This window comes from Rattus rattus, chromosome 1 (genome assembly GCF_011064425.1).
Source record: "Rattus rattus isolate New Zealand chromosome 1, Rrattus_CSIRO_v1, whole genome shotgun sequence".
Classification (NCBI taxonomy): domain Eukaryota; kingdom Metazoa; phylum Chordata; class Mammalia; order Rodentia; family Muridae; genus Rattus; species Rattus rattus.
Window position 1 is genome coordinate 248,022,681 of NC_046154.1, and position 17,699 is coordinate 248,040,379.

Here is a 17,699-nt window from a genome sequence, read left to right on the forward strand (position 1 = left end):
GCCCACTGTAAAAGTCCAGGGATGTTCAAGGGCTTAGCCGAGAAGATTTAGATCTGGGGATGACAGAGCCAGGTCTGTGTGAGGGGGATGGGGCGAAGAGATTGAGTCGCTGACTCAGTCAGGGCAAGCAGCGACCAGGGTGAAGGGCAGCGTGGAGGAGGCTGACCTTTGGAGCAGCTTGACAAAGGGTTAGCCATTCATTTCTAGGATGTGTTCTCAGCTCAACTAATGTGAACCAGCCCACATGGAATCCGAGAAGTGCTTCGGGGTAAGCCCTGCAAGGAGCTCAAGTTCTGGAAAAAGTCCAATTCTCAAAACAGGAGTTCTGGGAGGCGATCCGGTTCTGGAAGCACAAGGAGGTCATGGAGAACGTAGGTTCTGGAAACAAATGCATAACCAGGTCCCGGAGACGAGGTTTCTGGAGGCGAGGTTTCTGGAGGCGGTTCTGGAAGCAAGGGGACCGACCACAGCGGAGCTCTGCTTCGCGGTGCCGGGAAGAAAGCTGGCATTGTTTAAGAATCAGCACAAGCACTTGTCTCTAACAAACCGTTTAAAAACCCCATTGTAAACATTTTTGGAGCAGTCCTGGAGGGTCCCGTTGCCGGGGTGACGAGATAAAGCCCTGAAGTCCCTGCAGAGGCCGCAGCCGCTCCCGGTCGCCGCCCCCAGTTCTGCTAGTCTTTTCCTAACTTTCTCCGCACGCCCAGCAGCTAGCGTGGCGCATGCGTAGCCTCTCCGGCGAGCGGCCCCGGTTGCTAAGAGTAACCAGATCCCTTACCAGGAGCCCGCCTTTCTCTCACTCTGGTTGGTAGTAGTTTCTATCCATCGAAGCAGCTGTCACCTCTGATTGGACAACACCAAGTTTTTGCAGGCGGGGCCTCCGCTCCGCTGCACCGGTCAGTCGGACCCTCCAGGAGGGGACAGTCGGAGCAGCGCGCTGGTCCTCCCTGTAGCGCGAGGGACCTGCTGCTCGCAGCTTCTCAGGGTCAGCGTCCGAGTGGGCAGCAATGATCCTCGAGGAGAGGCCAGATGGCCAGGGCACTGGCGAGGACAGCTCTCGCCAGCAGGACGACGGCAGCATCCGTAAGGTGGGGATTGAAGAGGGGTGTGGGTCTCCAACCTCCCGCGTTGTGCAGTGCGGCCTTCACGGCCTTTCCTTCTTGGGACCCGCTCCTCTGAAAGTCAGCTGGGGAAACTGAGGCCCCTAGGAAAGGCCGGAGCCTGTGTTCCAGGCAGGTGAGAATAACAGTGGCGCAGTAAAGATCTAGATGGTTTCCCTGAATGAGCCAAGAAGTTGCTTCTGATGGATGACAACCCCCACTCCCTCACCTCCACCACCAAGCACGTGCTTTTTCTGACGTCTGGAAAGCCACCTTTTCTAACAGTGTCGTCTGCGTGCACAGCTCTAGGAGCCCGGTGTCCTTTAGATGTTAGATTGTGGCAGCAGGCAGCAGAAATCTGGACTTCACCGGGCAGCCTGACTACTTTTCCCGAACATACATCCCCTCCAAAGCTCCTGACTCTGGAGATGAGGGTGCCTGGGCTTCCAGGAACACAGGGGTGGAACGGAGACTTGTTTGCTCTTTGCCTAAGTGATATTACATGGTTATTTTCCTCTGCTTCTCCAGTCTGGGTATTTCCTAGGGGTCAGTGTTTTGAGTTTCTTAGTGTGTGTGTAGGCTCTGGGGTGTACTCCTGCCCCATTCCCCAGGACTGCTAAGCAGAAGCTCCTGTTACTACTCCCGGGTGTCTGCCATGGCGCATTGCCTTCCCTCCTTCCTGATGTCTGATTGTACTTTGTTGCTGGCTGATTCTAATCCACCTTGTGTATCAGGTCTCCTGGGGAGCGGGAGAGGAGGGAGGTACTGGGACTTGGACAGATCCCTCAAGGGCTCCATCTTACCTGGGCATGCCTGATACCATAGTGACTAGCTGGCACAGGGGCAGGGGTAGATTGGGGAGAGGGAAGGAGGGAGGGAGGGAGACAGAGACAGCCAGCAACCTGTTCTCCATGAACTCTACTTCCTAGGGCGGCCAGGCGGGACTCAGTAAAGAGCTGACTCAGTAAGAGAAACCTGGGAAGGCTTAGGGCTACTCTGTTCCTTCTTTCTATTCCCAGTCATGTGTGGGGATAACTGTCTCCTCCCTTTCGCTAATCCTTAAGAACCAGCCCAGTTCAGGCCACTGGGTCTTTGAGTGGGAGGTTTTGTTTCTCTGGTCCCTCCCATCCCTTTTCTCTCTGGTCATAGCCGGGTCCTTTTCTGGTTTGGTCACTGCTATTGCGATGTCAAAAGTGATGGCAGACTCTCCCAGAGTTAGACAAGAGTAGCCACCATGGAAGTCAGCCATGGTTAGATAGCCTTTGTTTCCAGAGGGTGGGGAGAGATGGTTACTGGGCATATGTGCCCGCCCTGCTGGGCACTTCCCTCAGCCCAGTGTGGAAAACTGGGTGTGGGTTATCAGCTTCCAGAATCCATCCAGCCCAGCTTATCTTGCCTTTCCACCAAAACAGGGTAGGAGGCTGGTTTGGCCTCCGTAAGTGAACAAAGGTTAAGAAGGCAAGGACTAGCCCAGGGTCTGGGCCTGGTAAAAACTCAGATTGACTGGCTGCTGCAGCTCCCCAGCAGGTGGGGGAGGGGCTGAGGCTATAGGCCGTCCATGAGCCAGAGCCTTGAAGTAGGATCTTTGGGGGTAAAAAGATGATTGTAGGGGTTGGGGGTTTAGCTCAGAGGTAGAGCGCTTGCCTAGGAAGCGCAAGGCCCTGGGTTCGGTCCCCAGCTCCAAAAAAAGAACCAAAAAAAAAGATGATTGTAGTTTTCTTCGAAGACAGGAGACTACTGTGGCCTCGGTTTCCTTCCTGCACAGGCAGGGATGGGCCCTGAGAAGGAGACAAACAGAACAATGTGGGTCCACTCTGCCTCTATGCTATCTTGGGCCAGCTATCCAGAGAGTGAGTCGCCTATCTGTGGTCACCCAAGGATGACTTCCTTCTTTCAGAGTGAGTCCAGGTGCCACTTTTGTGGGCGCTCTTCAGTGACATGGGCCTCTCTTGGAAAGCTGGCTTCGTGGTAAGGGCTTGGGGCCACAGTCAAAGTGATTGCATTTAGGAGCCCATCCATGCCAAGGCGTAAGCCTCGCTTGAAGCCATGTAAGGTGCCGTTCTTCTCGTGACAGCAAGCCACACTTTGAATGCATGGCCAGTGTCAGCACTGCCAGGATTCACACACACACACACACACACACACACACACACACACACACCACACACACACACACACACACACACACACACCACACACACACACACACACACACACACACACACACACACACACACACACACACACACACACACACACACACACACACACACACACACACACACACACACACACACACACACACACACACACACACACACACACACACACACTGTGTCATGGACTAGAGCCTTTAAGTTTCTGTGACCTCCTCTGTCATATTTGATCACGAGTGAGGGTGTTCCCCCGGGAGAGGGCCATCTGCAAAATCGTTACCACTAAGTCTTAGTCTGGTGGATTAACCCAGACAGGGTCTGAACGCGACGTGGCTTGGAGGACTCCATGCTGTGTACAGCACCACTCCTTGGCAGCTCTGGGAGGAAGCCTGTAGGCCGTGGCTGAGCCTGTAGTTGGAGAGACGGGATGTCAGATAACACAGGTCACTGCTCTCACCTTACACAGGAAGACCTTTCATCCTACTGGAACTGGCAGAGGGACACTGGAACCCAATGCCTTGTTTACTGTATCACAGACCAGGAACCCACTGCCTGAGCAGCAAGGCCCAGGGCCCATAGCTGCGTGGTTCTCAGTGCCTGTCTGTGGCTACATTACTTCAAAAGCCTTATGGGCAGCTCCTACGTAGGCCAAGTCCTCGTGTCAGACCCCAAGGCTAATTGTACTACATGCTCAGTTGATCTGATGAGTCCTCAGAGCATATGACATTGATTTCAGCAAGGACAATTAGAAAGGGCTTCCTACGGAGAACTACAACACATTTTATTTATTTTTATTTTACATGCATTGATGTTTTGCCTGCATATATGTCTGTGTGAGGGTGTCGGATCCCCCTGGAACTGGACTTACAGCTTTGAGTTGCCGTGTGGATGCTAGAAATTGAACCTAGGTCCTCTGGAAGAGCAGCCTGTGGTCTTAACCACAGAGCCATCTCTCAAGATCTGGGTCCAGGGCTCCATTCCATCGTATTTTAAACTGTGAGGCCACAGAGTGCCAAGCGTTAGGAGAGTGGGTTATTTGGAGAAGCCTCGACGTATGGGCCGATTTGTTGGTTGGGATGTGACTGAGCCTATGGCATCTGTGAACCACTGAGGAGGAACATCTCACCCTTGTTCCCCAATCAGGCCTGCCAAGGCGCCTCCCTGTGACACCAGCTCAGGTTCTAGCCCACAGTGACTACTTCTTTCCCCAAAGACAGGCCAAGGTCCTCTGAGCTTGGCAGAGGCTGTGCTGATGGGGGCTCTGCAGGCATAACCATTTGCATCCTCCCGCAGGGCCATGACTCCTTCGTGCAAAACCAGCCTGGCCAGCTGCAGAGTTACAGGGCTCGGCTCCACCAGCAGATCAGCAAGGAGCTGCGCATGCGGACCGGTGCTGAAAACCTCTACAGGTCAGCTGCTGCCGCCTGGCCCTGGACAGGGCGGCGATCCTGTTATCAGTCAGAAAGAGGAACACATGCAGATGGCCATGTCACAGCTACCATTCCTGTCGTCCAGTAGCCACACCGTTCAGCCTAGACCCTCACAGACAAACCAGACCCATTCCTACCTCTGGGCCTCCCCTTATATTCTTGCCCAGAGGACCAAAAGCCCCATTAGGAGGCCCAACAGTGAACCTTAGAGGCTGCTCCGAAGAAGCTGTGTATGGTAGGTGGCTGGGCGCTCTAAGGTTGGAAATCTTGCAAATGATGGATCATCTGACCCAGGCTACTTCCTCTGAGCACAGTAGCATTCAGTATACTCTCATCTTCCCATGGTATTTACAACCCACACTATACCAGAGCCCCAGGCCCATATCCTCTCAGCATCTTCCTCTTCCCTGTCATCAGAGACCTCCAGGTCTGTGTAGGTGCCCATTACAGATATAGGGAGGGCTGGCTGTGCCCACAGTCCAGTTGGAATCAGTGGCACGGGAGAATGAGCTATAAGAGGAGGCATCCTAGAAGGGAGGGCACCTCTGGGCCAGCCCTACCTAGCTCTACTTCCAGCCTTACTCCAGCAAGGGGAGCCAGCCCAGCAGCACTCAGCCGTTTCTATGAGCTCTGAAGCTCGCATGGGTCCCGGAGAGCTGCTGTGAGTCTGGGTCACTGGAGCTGCTTCAGGCTTGGGTCTTCTCGCCTTCCCCGGCCCCTCCCAGAGCCACGAGCAACACCTGGGTCCGGGAGACGGTCGCCCTGGAGCTGAGCTACGTCAACTCCAACCTGCAACTGCTGAAAGAGGAGCTGGCAGAGCTGAGCTGCAATGCGGATGTGGACCAGCCAGAGGGGTGTGAGAGGCCAGGCGGGGCACGCGCACACACGCGTGGAGGGTGCACCTGGGCGGCGGGAACCTCGGGATAGGACTCCAGGTCTACAGCCCATTCTTCTGGTTCTAGTGAGAGTGTTACTATTCCCATGATCCCCCTGGGCCTGAAGGAAACCAAGGAGTTGGACTGGGCCACGCCGCTGAAGGTAAGTGCTAGCCCGTGAACTCTGAGGGACATGGCCCTGAAGTGGGCCGAGGGAGGGTTTAGATGCTTCCTAATCTAGTCATCTCATTGAACAAGTGAGGAAACTGAGGCACAGTGGGGAGGAAGAGCTACCAAAGGGCTCCTGCCCCCCTGCTACCTAATTCTTCTGGTCCCCACAACCTGGGCTAAAGGTTATATGAAGGATTAGTTTGGGGTCCTGCCCCAGAATGGCTGCGAAGGGGCCTCATCATTCTGGAAGCCCCAGTACGACCACCAAGTTCTAGGATTCCCTATACAGGGTCCCCATGGTTCAAGAATGTCACCCATCTGGTACCTACTCTTTAAGAACAGTTGGCTCCTGAATGACCTAGATGTGGTTCAGACCCTAAAACAGGCCATGATCCTTCATCCGGGGCCTACAGGGCCTCATGGGAAAGAGACCTGACCTTTGATTTAGTGTCTGAGTCTCCAAGGTGGCAGATAAGCAAATATGTGTCAAGGTGGTACCACAAGAACCCTGGCCCAGTTGTGTCTTAGGAACCCAAGCCCCAGGGACCAGAACACCAGCATCCAATGTTCCAGCCCCCAGGACTTCAGCCCTCTCCTTGGCCCCAAGTACAAAGTCAACCTGTTCTACCAGGGCCCCTCCCACTCCCAGAGCAGGCTGTCAGGCATGGAGTGCCCCAAGGGCAATACCTGGTCTCCCTTCAGGAGCTGATCTCTGAGCACTTTGGAGAGGACGGTGCCTCCTATGAGACAGAGATCCAGGAACTAGAAGACCTGCGGCAGGTAGGTGGGCTGCTCCCCCTCTTGCTGCTCCAGAGACAGACAGAAGAGGAAGGCAGGAAAGAAGGTTGGATCCAACTGTAGAGGTTCACATGGATTCCCTACATAATGGGAGGAAATCTGGGAGATAGGCAGTGTCCGTGGAAGGACCTGGGACCAATAGCTTATTCTGTTGCTCTTGGAAGGAGCAACTCATGGCTGTCCCTCAGGGCCCTCCTCAGCCTCTTGTGCCAGGCTGCCTTCAAAGTCCCTAGAGTGTCAAGTGCTCCTTGGGGATGATGCCCAGGGATTCCCTAGGGTGGGGTCATGACGGTGGGTCTTGGAACTGGGCCCACCCGGACTCTCCCTGCTAGGCCACGAGGACTCCCAGCAGGGACGAGGTGGGCCTGGATCTGCTTGCAGCCTACTATAGCCAGCTCTGCTTCCTGGACGCACGTTTCTTCAGCCCCGCCAGGAGCCCAGGGCTGCTCTTTCACTGGTAGGGGCTAGCAACAGAGGCGGAGGCCCAGGGATGGGAGGCCAGGTCGTTGTGGGAACCGTACCCATCCTGACACCATGCTACAGGTACGACTCGCTCACGGGGGTCCCGGCACAGCAGCGGGCTCTGGCCTTCGAGAAGGGCAGTGTACTGTTTAACATTGGGGCACTCCACACGCAGATCGGAGCACGGCAGGATTGCTCCTGCACCGAGGGCACCAGCCAGGCCGCCGAGGCTTTCCAGAGGGCCGCCGGTGAGGGCTGTAGACCATAATAAGAGGGGTATGGTGTCCATCTCTGTGGCAGGAAGTAGGGTTGATGGATATGGCCTCCCTGTGTGAAAAACTTAGCACATTAAGCCCTTGGATGCAAAGGTTTGAAGGTAGTCCCGGCGGGCATGGGGAATCCCTGCCCGCGTGAATGCCCTATCCCTCCTCAGGGGCCTTCAGACTCCTGAGAGAGAACTTCTCCCATGCACCAAGCCCGGACATGAGCGCCGCCTCTCTCTCCATGCTGGAGCAGCTCATGGTTGCTCAGGCCCAGGAATGCATCTTCAGGGGCCTCTTGCTGAGGGCCTCCGCCACACCTGACATCTGTCCAGATCAACTGCAGCTGGCTCAGGAAGCTACCCAGGTGAGCTCAAGGAGCCCCAGCAAACTGGCCAAGCAGTGGCCACTCAAAGAGTGAAGAGCAGAGCTCAAGGGGACAGGAAGGGGGTTGGGTTGGAGCCAGGTCAGGGGAAGGCTGGGAAGCCGCCAATGAGGCATCTTCATCTTGTGTTTCACGTCAATCCCTAAAGCCAGTTGCTATCCCAGTTTTCGTGAGGTTCTGAGAATGGGAACCGAGCCCCCAGACGCCCAGGTCTGGCTCAGCTCGGAGTCTAGGGAGAGGCTGCTGGAACGGGAGGCGGAATAGATGGAGATCGAGCCTAGGGTGCAGAGGCAGGAAACTTAGGCTGTCTTCCCCGGGTTGACTGGCCTTATCTCTTGAGCTCCATGGACCGGGAGGAAGGCAGAGGCTCCATTTGTACCTGCATGCCTGTTGGTAGGTGGCAACCGAGTACGGGCTTGTGCACCGGGCCATGGCCCAGCCCCCCGTCCGAGACTACCTGCCTGCCTCCTGGACTAACCTGGCACGTGTCAAGGCTGAGCACTTCTGCGCCCTGGCCCACTATCACGCAGCCATGGCCCTCTGCGAAAGCTCCTGTGAGTGTGGCACTCCACATGCCCGTGTGTACCCACAGAGGTTCCCCGCTCAGGCTCATGGCCTTTCTGAACCCCAGCAGCAGCCAAGGGTGAACTCTCAAGGCAGGAGGACATCTTCCAGCCCTCAGCTACCTGTGAGCCCCAAGGTCCCACACTGCCGCAGCACCCAGAAGAGCGCAGGAAGCTTGGTGAGGCATCACAGACAGGGCCCTGGGCTAAACATAGCACAGCCCCCATCGTCCTCGGCAACCCTCATCCCTGAGTTGGCGGGAACTGATAAGAGCAGGGTTGTTGAACGGGGCAGGCGGGGACATAACTGGGGAAATAGCTCTTTCTTCCCTTGCTCGACTGTTTGGCCTGGCAGAACTTTCCTAGTTTGGCCAACACTGTCTGACCCTGTGGCCCATTCCACTTTCTGATGCATCCTGAGACAGAGGGTCTGGAACTCAGCCTGGAAGGGCCAGCTTGCATGCATGGTGTGCGTGCGCATGTGTGTATGACAGTGCCCTGCCTGTGCCCAGCCAAGGCCCACCTGAAGCGTGCCATCCTGGGCCAGGAGGAGGCGCTGCGGCTTCACACCTTGTGCAGAGTCCCGCGCAAGGTGGACCTGCTACAGGTTGTGGTGACTCAGGCACTGAGGCGCTCCCTGACCAAGTACTCAGAGCTCGAGCGTGAGGATGACTTCTTCGAGGCTATGGAGGCCCCCGACATCCAACGTGAGCATCGGGGGCCCTTTGGGATGGGTATACCAGTCCGAGGGCCAAGCTGAGCCCCTGCAGCTACAGCTGAGACGCAGCCAGCCAGGTGTGGTAACACGCGTCTGATCCCAGCCTAGCACTAGATACCCTGAGTCAGGAGGAAAGAGTTGAAGGTCAGGCAGGCTGTGTTGAGGAACAGAGCCTGAGAGGCTATCTGGCCAGCATCCCGTGCCACCTCCTTTCCTGCTTGACTCTTGCAAGGCAAGAGGGGACAGAGGCACAGTGCCAGCTGGGGCTTCCAGGAGGATTCTGGGAGCCTCTACATATATTCAGGGAAATAGTACAGCCCCAGCTGACAGTAGGGACAGCTAGGCTTTGAGGTCCTAGGACAGTCCTATGTGAAGTTGTGGGCCACACCTCTGAGCTGAGCCAAATCTCACTGGTGGTTCTGGTTCTGGGAGGGCCAAGGGCCTAGGTCTCGACTCCAATTCCCCTTTCCCTCCTGTCTGGTCAGCCAAGACTCATCAGGCCCCAGAGGTGAGCATACCTAGCCTGTCGCAGGTGAAGGTGACTGACTTCTTCCACAGGCTGGTGAGCAGGCCAGTTCCCCACCTGTCCCTCTTCCCCTTCAGGCCCCTCCCCGGTTCCCGCTCCAGGGTGTGTGGGCTAAGATGGGGTGCCAGACAGATCAGGGCTCTGTGACTGCCACTCAGCCGGCCCTCTACCACTTGTCCTCTCCCAGGGACCCCTATCCGTGTTCTCAACCAAGAATCGATGGCAGTTGGTCGGGCCGGTGCACATGACTCGAGGAGAGGGAGGTTTCGGGTTCACGCTGCGGGGAGACTCGCCAGTCCTCATCGCTGCCGTTGTCCCTGGGGGTCAGGCTGAGGTAAAGGTCCTCTAGCCCCTGATGCTGGGATCTTAGAGGACCATAATGTACTGCCACCGCCTCACTGGTCCACATTCTCCATAGTCTGCTGGCCTGAAGGAGGGTGACTACATCGTGTCTGTGAATGGGCAGCCTTGCAAGTGGTGGAAACACGTAGACGTGGTCACGCAGCTGAGGAGCATGGGCGAGGAAGGCGTGAGCCTGCAAGTCGTGTCCTTGCTGCCCGGCCCCGAACCACGTGGCACGGTGAGCGCTTGGCCTGGGAAAAGATCCCCAACCCTCAGTCCTATCCAGCCCTGGCCGCGCCCCAACTCTGCCCCTTGGTACCCAGAGAGACAGCGGCCAAGCAACCTTCACTAGGGTTGGCTTTCTGGGCCACAGCTACCTCTGACAGGGCCTTCATAGTGTGGCTTCTGTCCTGCTCCAAATGAAGCCCCCAGACCACCTCAGTGGGATTTTGACCCCAGGGTAGAGGTTATCCCGAAGGTCACATCTGTCCAGCATGGCCACTCCAGGGTTGGGTAGCAAGCAGCAAGCAAGGAGATTCACATGGCCACCCCAAATGCCCCTAACATATCCCTAACACACCTAGAGGCCTCTAATCTCTTCTCAGGGTGGCCACAGGTAGGTCAGGCAGTGATGGCTGACCGCATCCACTGCTGTTATGACCGTAGGGACCCCGACGGCCAGCACTGCTGTGGAACCAGAGAGAATGTGGTTTTGAGACTCCGACGCCTGCACACACCCGACCCTGGCCCATCCTCGGCTGGAGCCGCAAGAATAAACAAAGCAAGAGTGGGAGCCACCCTGACCCCTGCACCAACAGGAACTGTGTCACCTGCCCCTGAGCTGGACACCCCGTACCCCTGTGTGCCCAGGGTGGCCGTGGGGGCCATACTCCTGTGTACACCATCCTGTAGCCAGCCCCAGCTAGCCAGCTGTGCCTAGCGCATTGCCCTCTACTCTGGGGGACCATCAGGCTGCCCCTGCCTGGCTTAGAGATGTCTATTAAAAACGCTGGTCAGATGAGGCGAGTCTGAGTCAGCTACCAGAGCCGTGGCCACTTTACCCCACCAGAGATCTTCTCAGTGTAGTCCAGATGCAGTGCTCACACTATCCTCCTGCAGCAGGCCTCTGGGCCCCTGCCATGCCCCATCTACTCTGCGGCTGCCTGACTATCCTCACATCCAGTTGCTCTGGGCACGTACCCTTATGGTCCTATCCTGACTGCGCCTGGTTCATAGTAGCCCTTCTGGTCACCACCCTCCCTTGCTGGTTAGTCAGTTTCTCTGTGTGTAAGATCCCAGCAAAGACATTTTCTCTCCAGTCCCCTTATACTCCCCCCAACTTTCAAGCCCCCCTGTCTCCCATTCCACCTGCACCCATGCAGGTCCTGGCAAGTTCCTCAGAAAGGTGAGCCCTGGACTCCAGAGGGACAGGATGGGGGCACCACGTGAGAAGCAGTCCTAAACTGTGCATGGCTGAAGCCATGGAGATGCTCTCCCTCAAAGGCCCTGGAGGTTCAGCATGGAAACAGAAAGGCTGTATGTATCTCTCTGTGGTAGAGAATGCAAGAAACTCCGGGCTCAGTCCCTGGAACTAGAAAAAACAGAAACAGAAAAATTAGATGGGGAGATTGCTCTCTGTGACCACCAGGGGGCAGTGTCACTCATTCATGCAGCCCTAGGAGGCTGCAGTTCCTCCAACCCCCACGAATCTGAGAATCCGAGGACAGCCCAGGAAAGAGAAGCGTCCAGCTCGGTACTCAGCAACCCACCCACACTCTCTCATCCTCCAGCTTCTGCCCAGGGGCTCCCAGGTGAGAGCACCTAGAGTCTGTGCTCCAGGTTGGCCTACACAGTCCAGGGCCCTGCCGCCCATCACCCTGTGCAGACATCTGTGTCAAGGTCCAGCGGGTAAATGTAGTGTTTAAGCACGTGAGTCCGGAAGATCCAGGTACAGCTTTCTTCTGACGTAGGAGAGGCTCCCAGGGGATCCAGGAGTGTCCCTTATCACTCACCTGGGACAATCTCCAACTCAGCAGAATGACCAAGGCCACTCAGGCTCAACACTTGCTAATTTTATTAATAAAACTGTACGTCAAGGAAGCCATTACATGATAATCAGGGATGACAAGGTGGGCAGATCTTGTGGAGGACAGTGAGTGTGGGACACCACACACACACACACACACACACACACACACACACACACACACACACACCTTGGGTGATCTGTCAAGATGAAGATGGGAGCTGCCTCACCTCCTGCACAGTCAGTGGCCAGGCTACCAGGGCCTGTCTCCACACTCTCTGCTAACCTTTCTGGGCCTGGGCCTCTGCTCCTGGGCCTCTGCTAACTGAGCTTTAACTCTTAAGTCCCCGGCTCAAAAGTTTCCCCACTTCAGGGGCCTCTCTTAAGGCCGTCCCTGTGCTGTGGTGACTCCTCCCGGAAGGAATCTGGTACAGTTCTGTGTCGCTGTGTCTGAGTGGCTCAGCCCTGCCCTCCCGCAGGGTGAGACGAGTGCCCAGAGCACACTGTCCCTGAGCAGGACAGAGGTCCTTGACTCAGGCCCAGCTGTCAGGTTGAGAAAGCCCCTGAGACCAGGGTCCCCTGAGTCTAGAATTCTGTCTGGGCTGGGACGGAGTGTCCAGGAAAGCCCTACCTCTGCGTGAACTTGTTTAGACAAGAAAATAGGTGTATGTAACCAGCATGTAGACAGTTATGGCCCATGTACCCTGGCATATGTCTTCCTACCACCCAGCCCCACACAGTTCCCCAAACCCTCCTACCTAGCTGGCACCTCCTCAGCCTTTAGAGTCAATGTCGCCTCCTTGAGCTGCTTTCGAGTGGCCACACCCCTGCTCTGGACTGCACCCCCTTCTGGCCCAGTCACATAGTGCTTACTCTTGTGGATCATAGGTGGACCCTAGGGTCGTGAACAAGGCTCGGGCCAGCTGGTCAGTGAGGGCTCTGAGTACCTGAGGAAGACGGGACAGATGTCATACACATGTGCTGCCTGGGAAGAACAAGGGACCTGTCTCCTCACAGCCAGTGCAGAGCCAGGGTCCAGAGCCAGCAGGGAGAACATAAGGCCCAAAGAAGTGAGGTGTCTGTGCACTCGCCGTCACACCACGGAGGGGTGCTTCATTTTCACAGTGGCTCCCTGGGCAGGAGGCTGAGGCGCGCGCGCGCGTATGCTGCGATTCCTTTCTGCTTTGCCAACAAAATCTGCCGAGAGGGGAAAAGGCAAACTCTGTTTTGCTTGAATCAGCAGTGAGAGGCCTGGAGATTAATGTGGGAGAGGGAGGCGCAGAAGAGAGAGAGTGGGGGTGGGGATGGAGTGAGGGCGGGGTACATGTGGAGTGGGGGGATTGGTGATGGATAGTCAAATAGAGATGACCAGGCGGAAGGACCCTGCTACCTGCCTCGCCTCAGGGGCCTCAGGGCAACTGTCTCCCAGGCCCCTCCTTTTGCATGTGTGCTTTGGGTCTGAGGCCCAGCCCAGGACCTCACCTACCACACACCACCCCCCTATGCTCATCAATATTTTATTTTGTTCATCATTGTTCCCAATGGCCAGGGATTTGTGAGTTCAGCTGCGGGCATGGGAGAAATCGGTGCACCAAGCTCCCAGGCCAGGGAGGTGGGTCCCTGAACCCCCGTCATCCCTGAGTAAAGGGAACACTACACATCGGGGTGTCCAAGGAAGAGAGGTGAGGGTGCAAACCAGACGTGTGTCCTGCCTGATGGGGCACCTGAGTCAGGAGCCCATAGTAGGGGTTTTCTGGCTGGGTACTGGCTCTGAGTGGGGAGAGGCAACTGATGTGTGACAGACGCAGGGACTTGGCCACAGGGGATGGGCCACTTAGAGCTGTAGCCCAGGGGAGGGAAAACGATGCCCAAGTCACAGAGTCACAGAGGCTGAGTCGACGGTGCCTCAGTTTCTCAGAATAAGGGAGAGGGGGTGCCGCTAGCCTTGGAGGAGCTCGATCCTACCAGATCACACTAGCCTGGCCAGAAAGCTAACATTAGGACTCTGAAAAGCCTCGTCAGAGAGCGGCCATCACACCGTGGCCTGCCCCGGCTCTCCACGAAGAGCACAGACCCGTGTCTCTGGTGAATGGGGCAACACAACTCTTGGGACATTGGGGGATCAAGACCTTGGCTCCCTCAGGGGGAGAGAGGTTCTTGGCCTTGTTCTGGGAGCAGAGGGCACTAGCCAGGCCCACCAAGGTCCTGCTCTGGCTCAAGAGAATGTGCTCTGGGCCACTCTACCCATACAAGCCACTGAGACTCTGGTCACCAGTCCTAAAGTTCCAGGAGGTCAGTGGGCTGTGGCCACAGTCCAACACCTCATCCCGAATCAATGTCCTCCACATGCTGCTCTCCTGTGTCAGGTAGAACAGGGCCAGAAAGGCCCCAATCCTGTCCCTATCCACTCCTGAGGCCTGTGTCCCATTCTCCCCTATAGGCTGTGGTAGTGCTCTCCCCACACCCCCTATCCCGGAGGCCCCAGAGCTGCTCGGCTAGGCACACCCCCTTCACTCCCCTCTTCTGTGTTCCCAACTTCACAACCCTCACACTCCCCTTCTCCCTCTCCAACTCTACTTCTCTCTCCTCCTCCCTCTCTTCTCTCTCCTCTTCTTTTTCCCTCTCCTCTCCTCTTTTCTTCTCTCTCTCCTCCTCCCCCTCTTCTCTCTCCTCCTCCCACTCTTTTCTCTCCTCCTCCCCCTCTTCTCTTTTCGAAACAACTTTTCATCCCATCTCCATCCCCACCAACACAGATCCGCTTCACCGCCCAACCTCCATCTCCCCATTCAACCACGGCTTATGTCAAAATCACCTTCCCTGCCGCCATCACTGGAGTCCCTGGCACTGTGGCCATGCTAATTCAGTTATGTCAGTTTGACACAAATTAGGGTCACCTGGGGGAAAGGGTCTTAAAGGAGGGGTGGCCTCCCTCAGCTGGACCTGTGGGCAAGTCTGGAGGGACATCTTCTTGATTGATGATTGATGTGGGAGGGCCCAGCTCACTGTGGGTGGTACCATCCCTGGGCTGGTGGTCCTGGGACGGTTATAAGGAACATCCGCAGCCCACATATAAGAAAGCATGCTGAGCAGACCGTGTGGAGCAAACCAGGAAGCACCAGTCTTCCTCCGCACTGGCTGCTGTCAGCCTGACCTCACCTTCTATTCTGGCATCAACACCTTTATGCATCACTCTGTTCTTCACCATCCCTGACACTTAAGTGTTCAGTCTGGGCCCAGGCAGCCATGAGGATGTGACTCGTGGGAAGCAGGGTAGCATTAGGAACGGTGGACAGCTCTAGCAGGATCTCTTGGTGCTGGCATGCGAGTGGACACCAAGGTAATGAAGGAGATGCCGGGTGTATTCTTTGGACGGAAAGGCCAGTATCACCTGAAGCTCAAGTGTCACCTGTAGAGAAGAAGGAAGGACAGTCTAGGAACCCCAGGATGGAGTCTGGGAGCATCTAGAGGAGGAAGTCAAGGTGAGCTGGAAAATGGGGAAATAGCTCTGCCCGGCCCAGGCTGGTCCAGCTGCTGAAGGCTAGAGCTGGACACAGAGCCTTGGCTAGGATTGAAATGGCAGCCCCCTGTTGTGAGAATCCAGACTGGATTGCGGACTTTAGGCTGGAGCTGTGGGGAGGAATTGAGCAAGAGGCCTTACAAATCTTAGGTCCCGTCCTTCATGGAGGGGTCTCCGCTTCAGGTCTCCTCACAATGACGTCCTGTAACTTGCCTGTCATCCCAAAAGCCCTAGGAGGCCTGTGGCCAAGGCCTAACCCACAGAAACGCTCCACAGCAGCCTGGACTCGCTGCTGCTCTGTGTGTCCACCTCGGGGTGGGCCAGGCTCCATCCCCATGCATAATGCAGTATTTACCTGGGGGGTGATTGGCAGCTGCTCTGACTTCCCCTCCCCCCGCAGCCCCAGACGTTGAGCCAGACGTGCATTAAGGCGGGAGTGACTTATCGAGCTGTCAGGGGGAGCGTTTTAAGACAGAATTATAGGGGAGAGGAAAAAGATTTTTACCAAATTAATGAAAAATCAATCTGGCCTCAAAAATCCATTAGCCTTCATAATGCGCCTGTTCCAGGCTGAGCCGCACAGTCTGATATTGGCTGTTAAATACCGCAGTGGCTCCCCCGCGGCCCACCATTCATTATAAGCGGGCGGTGTTTACTTCTAAGAGTGACACCTGCCCCTGTTGTCAGCCCAGAGCCTCTGGCTCCATGACCCCCGAGAGGCCCCAGGCCTGGACCCCCATCCGGGAAGTGAGCCATTGGCTCCCTGACACACAGCCAGATGGGCAGGACCAGCCTGGGAAGCTACAGGGTGAAAGGGCAGACCTCCATGAATGGTAGTCAGGCAGACTGAGATGGGCTGCTGGTGGCAAACGGTGGTATCTGTGAGGAGAAAATGCCCATGAGGGCAAGGCCACCATGGAACAAGGTCACCGTGGAGGTTAAGTGACCACACAGTGAGGTGACCATGGGTTGAGCTGGGTGACCACTGAGCAAGGTGACTGTTTTAAGGATGAAGTGATCGTGAGATGAGGTGACCACGGTGGGAAGTGACTCTGAGGAGGGACGACCACAAAGATAAGGTGACTATGAAAGTAGTCATAGGAGCATCACCAGGTCCGTGATACCTGTCAGGATGTGGCTGTGAAAATATACAGAGTGGGTGATTGGGCCAAGGCTGGTGGACCTTAGCTAGTAGCTGTCGTAACAACGCTGTTAGCTGTTAACGGGAGAAGGCCATTGGGCTATAAAGGTGACCACAGGGTGGCTAGGCACCCTGAGGAATTGAGCAGCTCTCACTTGGGGACAAATGAAGGTGGCTTTCCTATCCCTTTCTATGCAAACAGGAGGACAGCTGGGACCCAGGACCTCATACCTAGGCCATTATGACAGATGGACAATCTAGGGATTGTCCAGCAAGAGGACTGTGGAAGCTAGAAAGGTCCAAGGTGACTGAGGGAGGAGCCTAAAACAGCCAAAGGAGGCTAAGGAAGCTTAGGGATGTTGGGGGTGGGAGGGAGGCTGAGGAGGCCAGAGATGCATGGGACAAGCTTGCTGCTGAAGAGGTCAGAAGCCAAAGGATCTCTTCAGGAGGCCTAAGGAAGCCCACAGAGAGGCTTGCCTGGGGTGGGGCGGGGGCTTCTTTCCCACATCTACATTTTGAGTCACAAACTGAGCCAGGCTGAAGCCGGATGTCTCAGATCGCTCTGTGCCCTATGTCAGTCAGGCACATGGCTAAGAGACTGGATAGATTTTTCTCATTAAATTGACAAGCCCCTTCCCTCTCTATGGAGTCCTGTCTTGAGACACTCGCTGCCATCCTAACAGCAGCCGGGGGACCCTACCAGGAAGGCAGAGCAGACACCTATGCTAGTTTCCTTGGGGTTCATGGCCCTGGGCAGGACATTTCTGGGGAAAGCCCATGATGATAAAACCTACCTGGCATTCAGTGTCCCTCAGGAGCCATGAGGGTCACCCATACCCAAGACCTGTTCCTCACAGTCCCCTTGACTAACTCTGCTCTGGCAGGCGTCACGTGATCTGTAGACCATACCTTGTAAATATACTCTCATTCCGGAAAACCCAGCTCCCAAAGCTGCTGAAGGAATTGTCTGGTTTCTTTTCTCACTCTATCACTTTACCAACAGAGCCCCGACTGTGAGAGATGTGTCATGTGCTGTCAACTGCCCACTGAGGCTTAGTCCTGGCTCCTGCCCCAAAGAGCAGGTGGGTGGTAACAGCCTATCAGGAGAACCTAACCACCTGCTCACTCCTCACCAAGTGCCCCCTGGAGCCAGACTTCCTGCCAAGGTCTCTTAGATTAAATCCCAATTCATTAGTGGTAGTGGCTGGGTGGGAAGTGTGGGCAGCCCG

The 17,699-nt window shown here is 56.0% G+C and overlaps 1 protein-coding gene across 1 annotated transcript; it reads left to right on the top strand.

Annotated features, from left to right (window-relative positions):
• Positions 1 to 968: 968 nt before the first annotated feature.
• On the top strand, positions 969 to 11,886 carry Rhpn1 (rhophilin Rho GTPase binding protein 1). The gene is made up of 15 exons (XM_032917010.1): positions 969 to 1,088; positions 4,550 to 4,665; positions 5,412 to 5,540; positions 5,649 to 5,724; positions 6,435 to 6,512; positions 6,863 to 6,987; positions 7,074 to 7,240; positions 7,426 to 7,619; positions 8,035 to 8,191; positions 8,272 to 8,379; positions 8,713 to 8,907; positions 9,404 to 9,480; positions 9,632 to 9,778; positions 9,863 to 10,024; positions 10,453 to 11,886. Exons 1-15 carry the CDS (start codon positions 1,008 to 1,010, stop codon positions 10,624 to 10,626), a joined length of 1,986 nt encoding a protein of 661 aa, XP_032772901.1. The 5' UTR covers positions 969 to 1,007; the 3' UTR covers positions 10,627 to 11,886.
• The last annotated feature ends 5,813 nt before the right edge of the window (positions 11,887 to 17,699 follow it).

Bases quoted from the DNA above. Each gene is read 5' to 3' on its own strand.
- Rhpn1 (XM_032917010.1), top strand. From the start codon at position 1,008: ATGATCCTCGAGGAGAGGCCAGATGGCCAGGGCACTGGCGAGGACAGC. The intron at 5,541-5,648 runs GTGTGAGAGGCC...TTCTGGTTCTAG, and splicing joins GATGTGGACCAGCCAGAGGG to TGAGAGTGTTACTATTCCCA. The intron at 5,725-6,434 runs GTAAGTGCTAGC...GTCTCCCTTCAG, and splicing joins ACTGGGCCACGCCGCTGAAG to GAGCTGATCTCTGAGCACTT.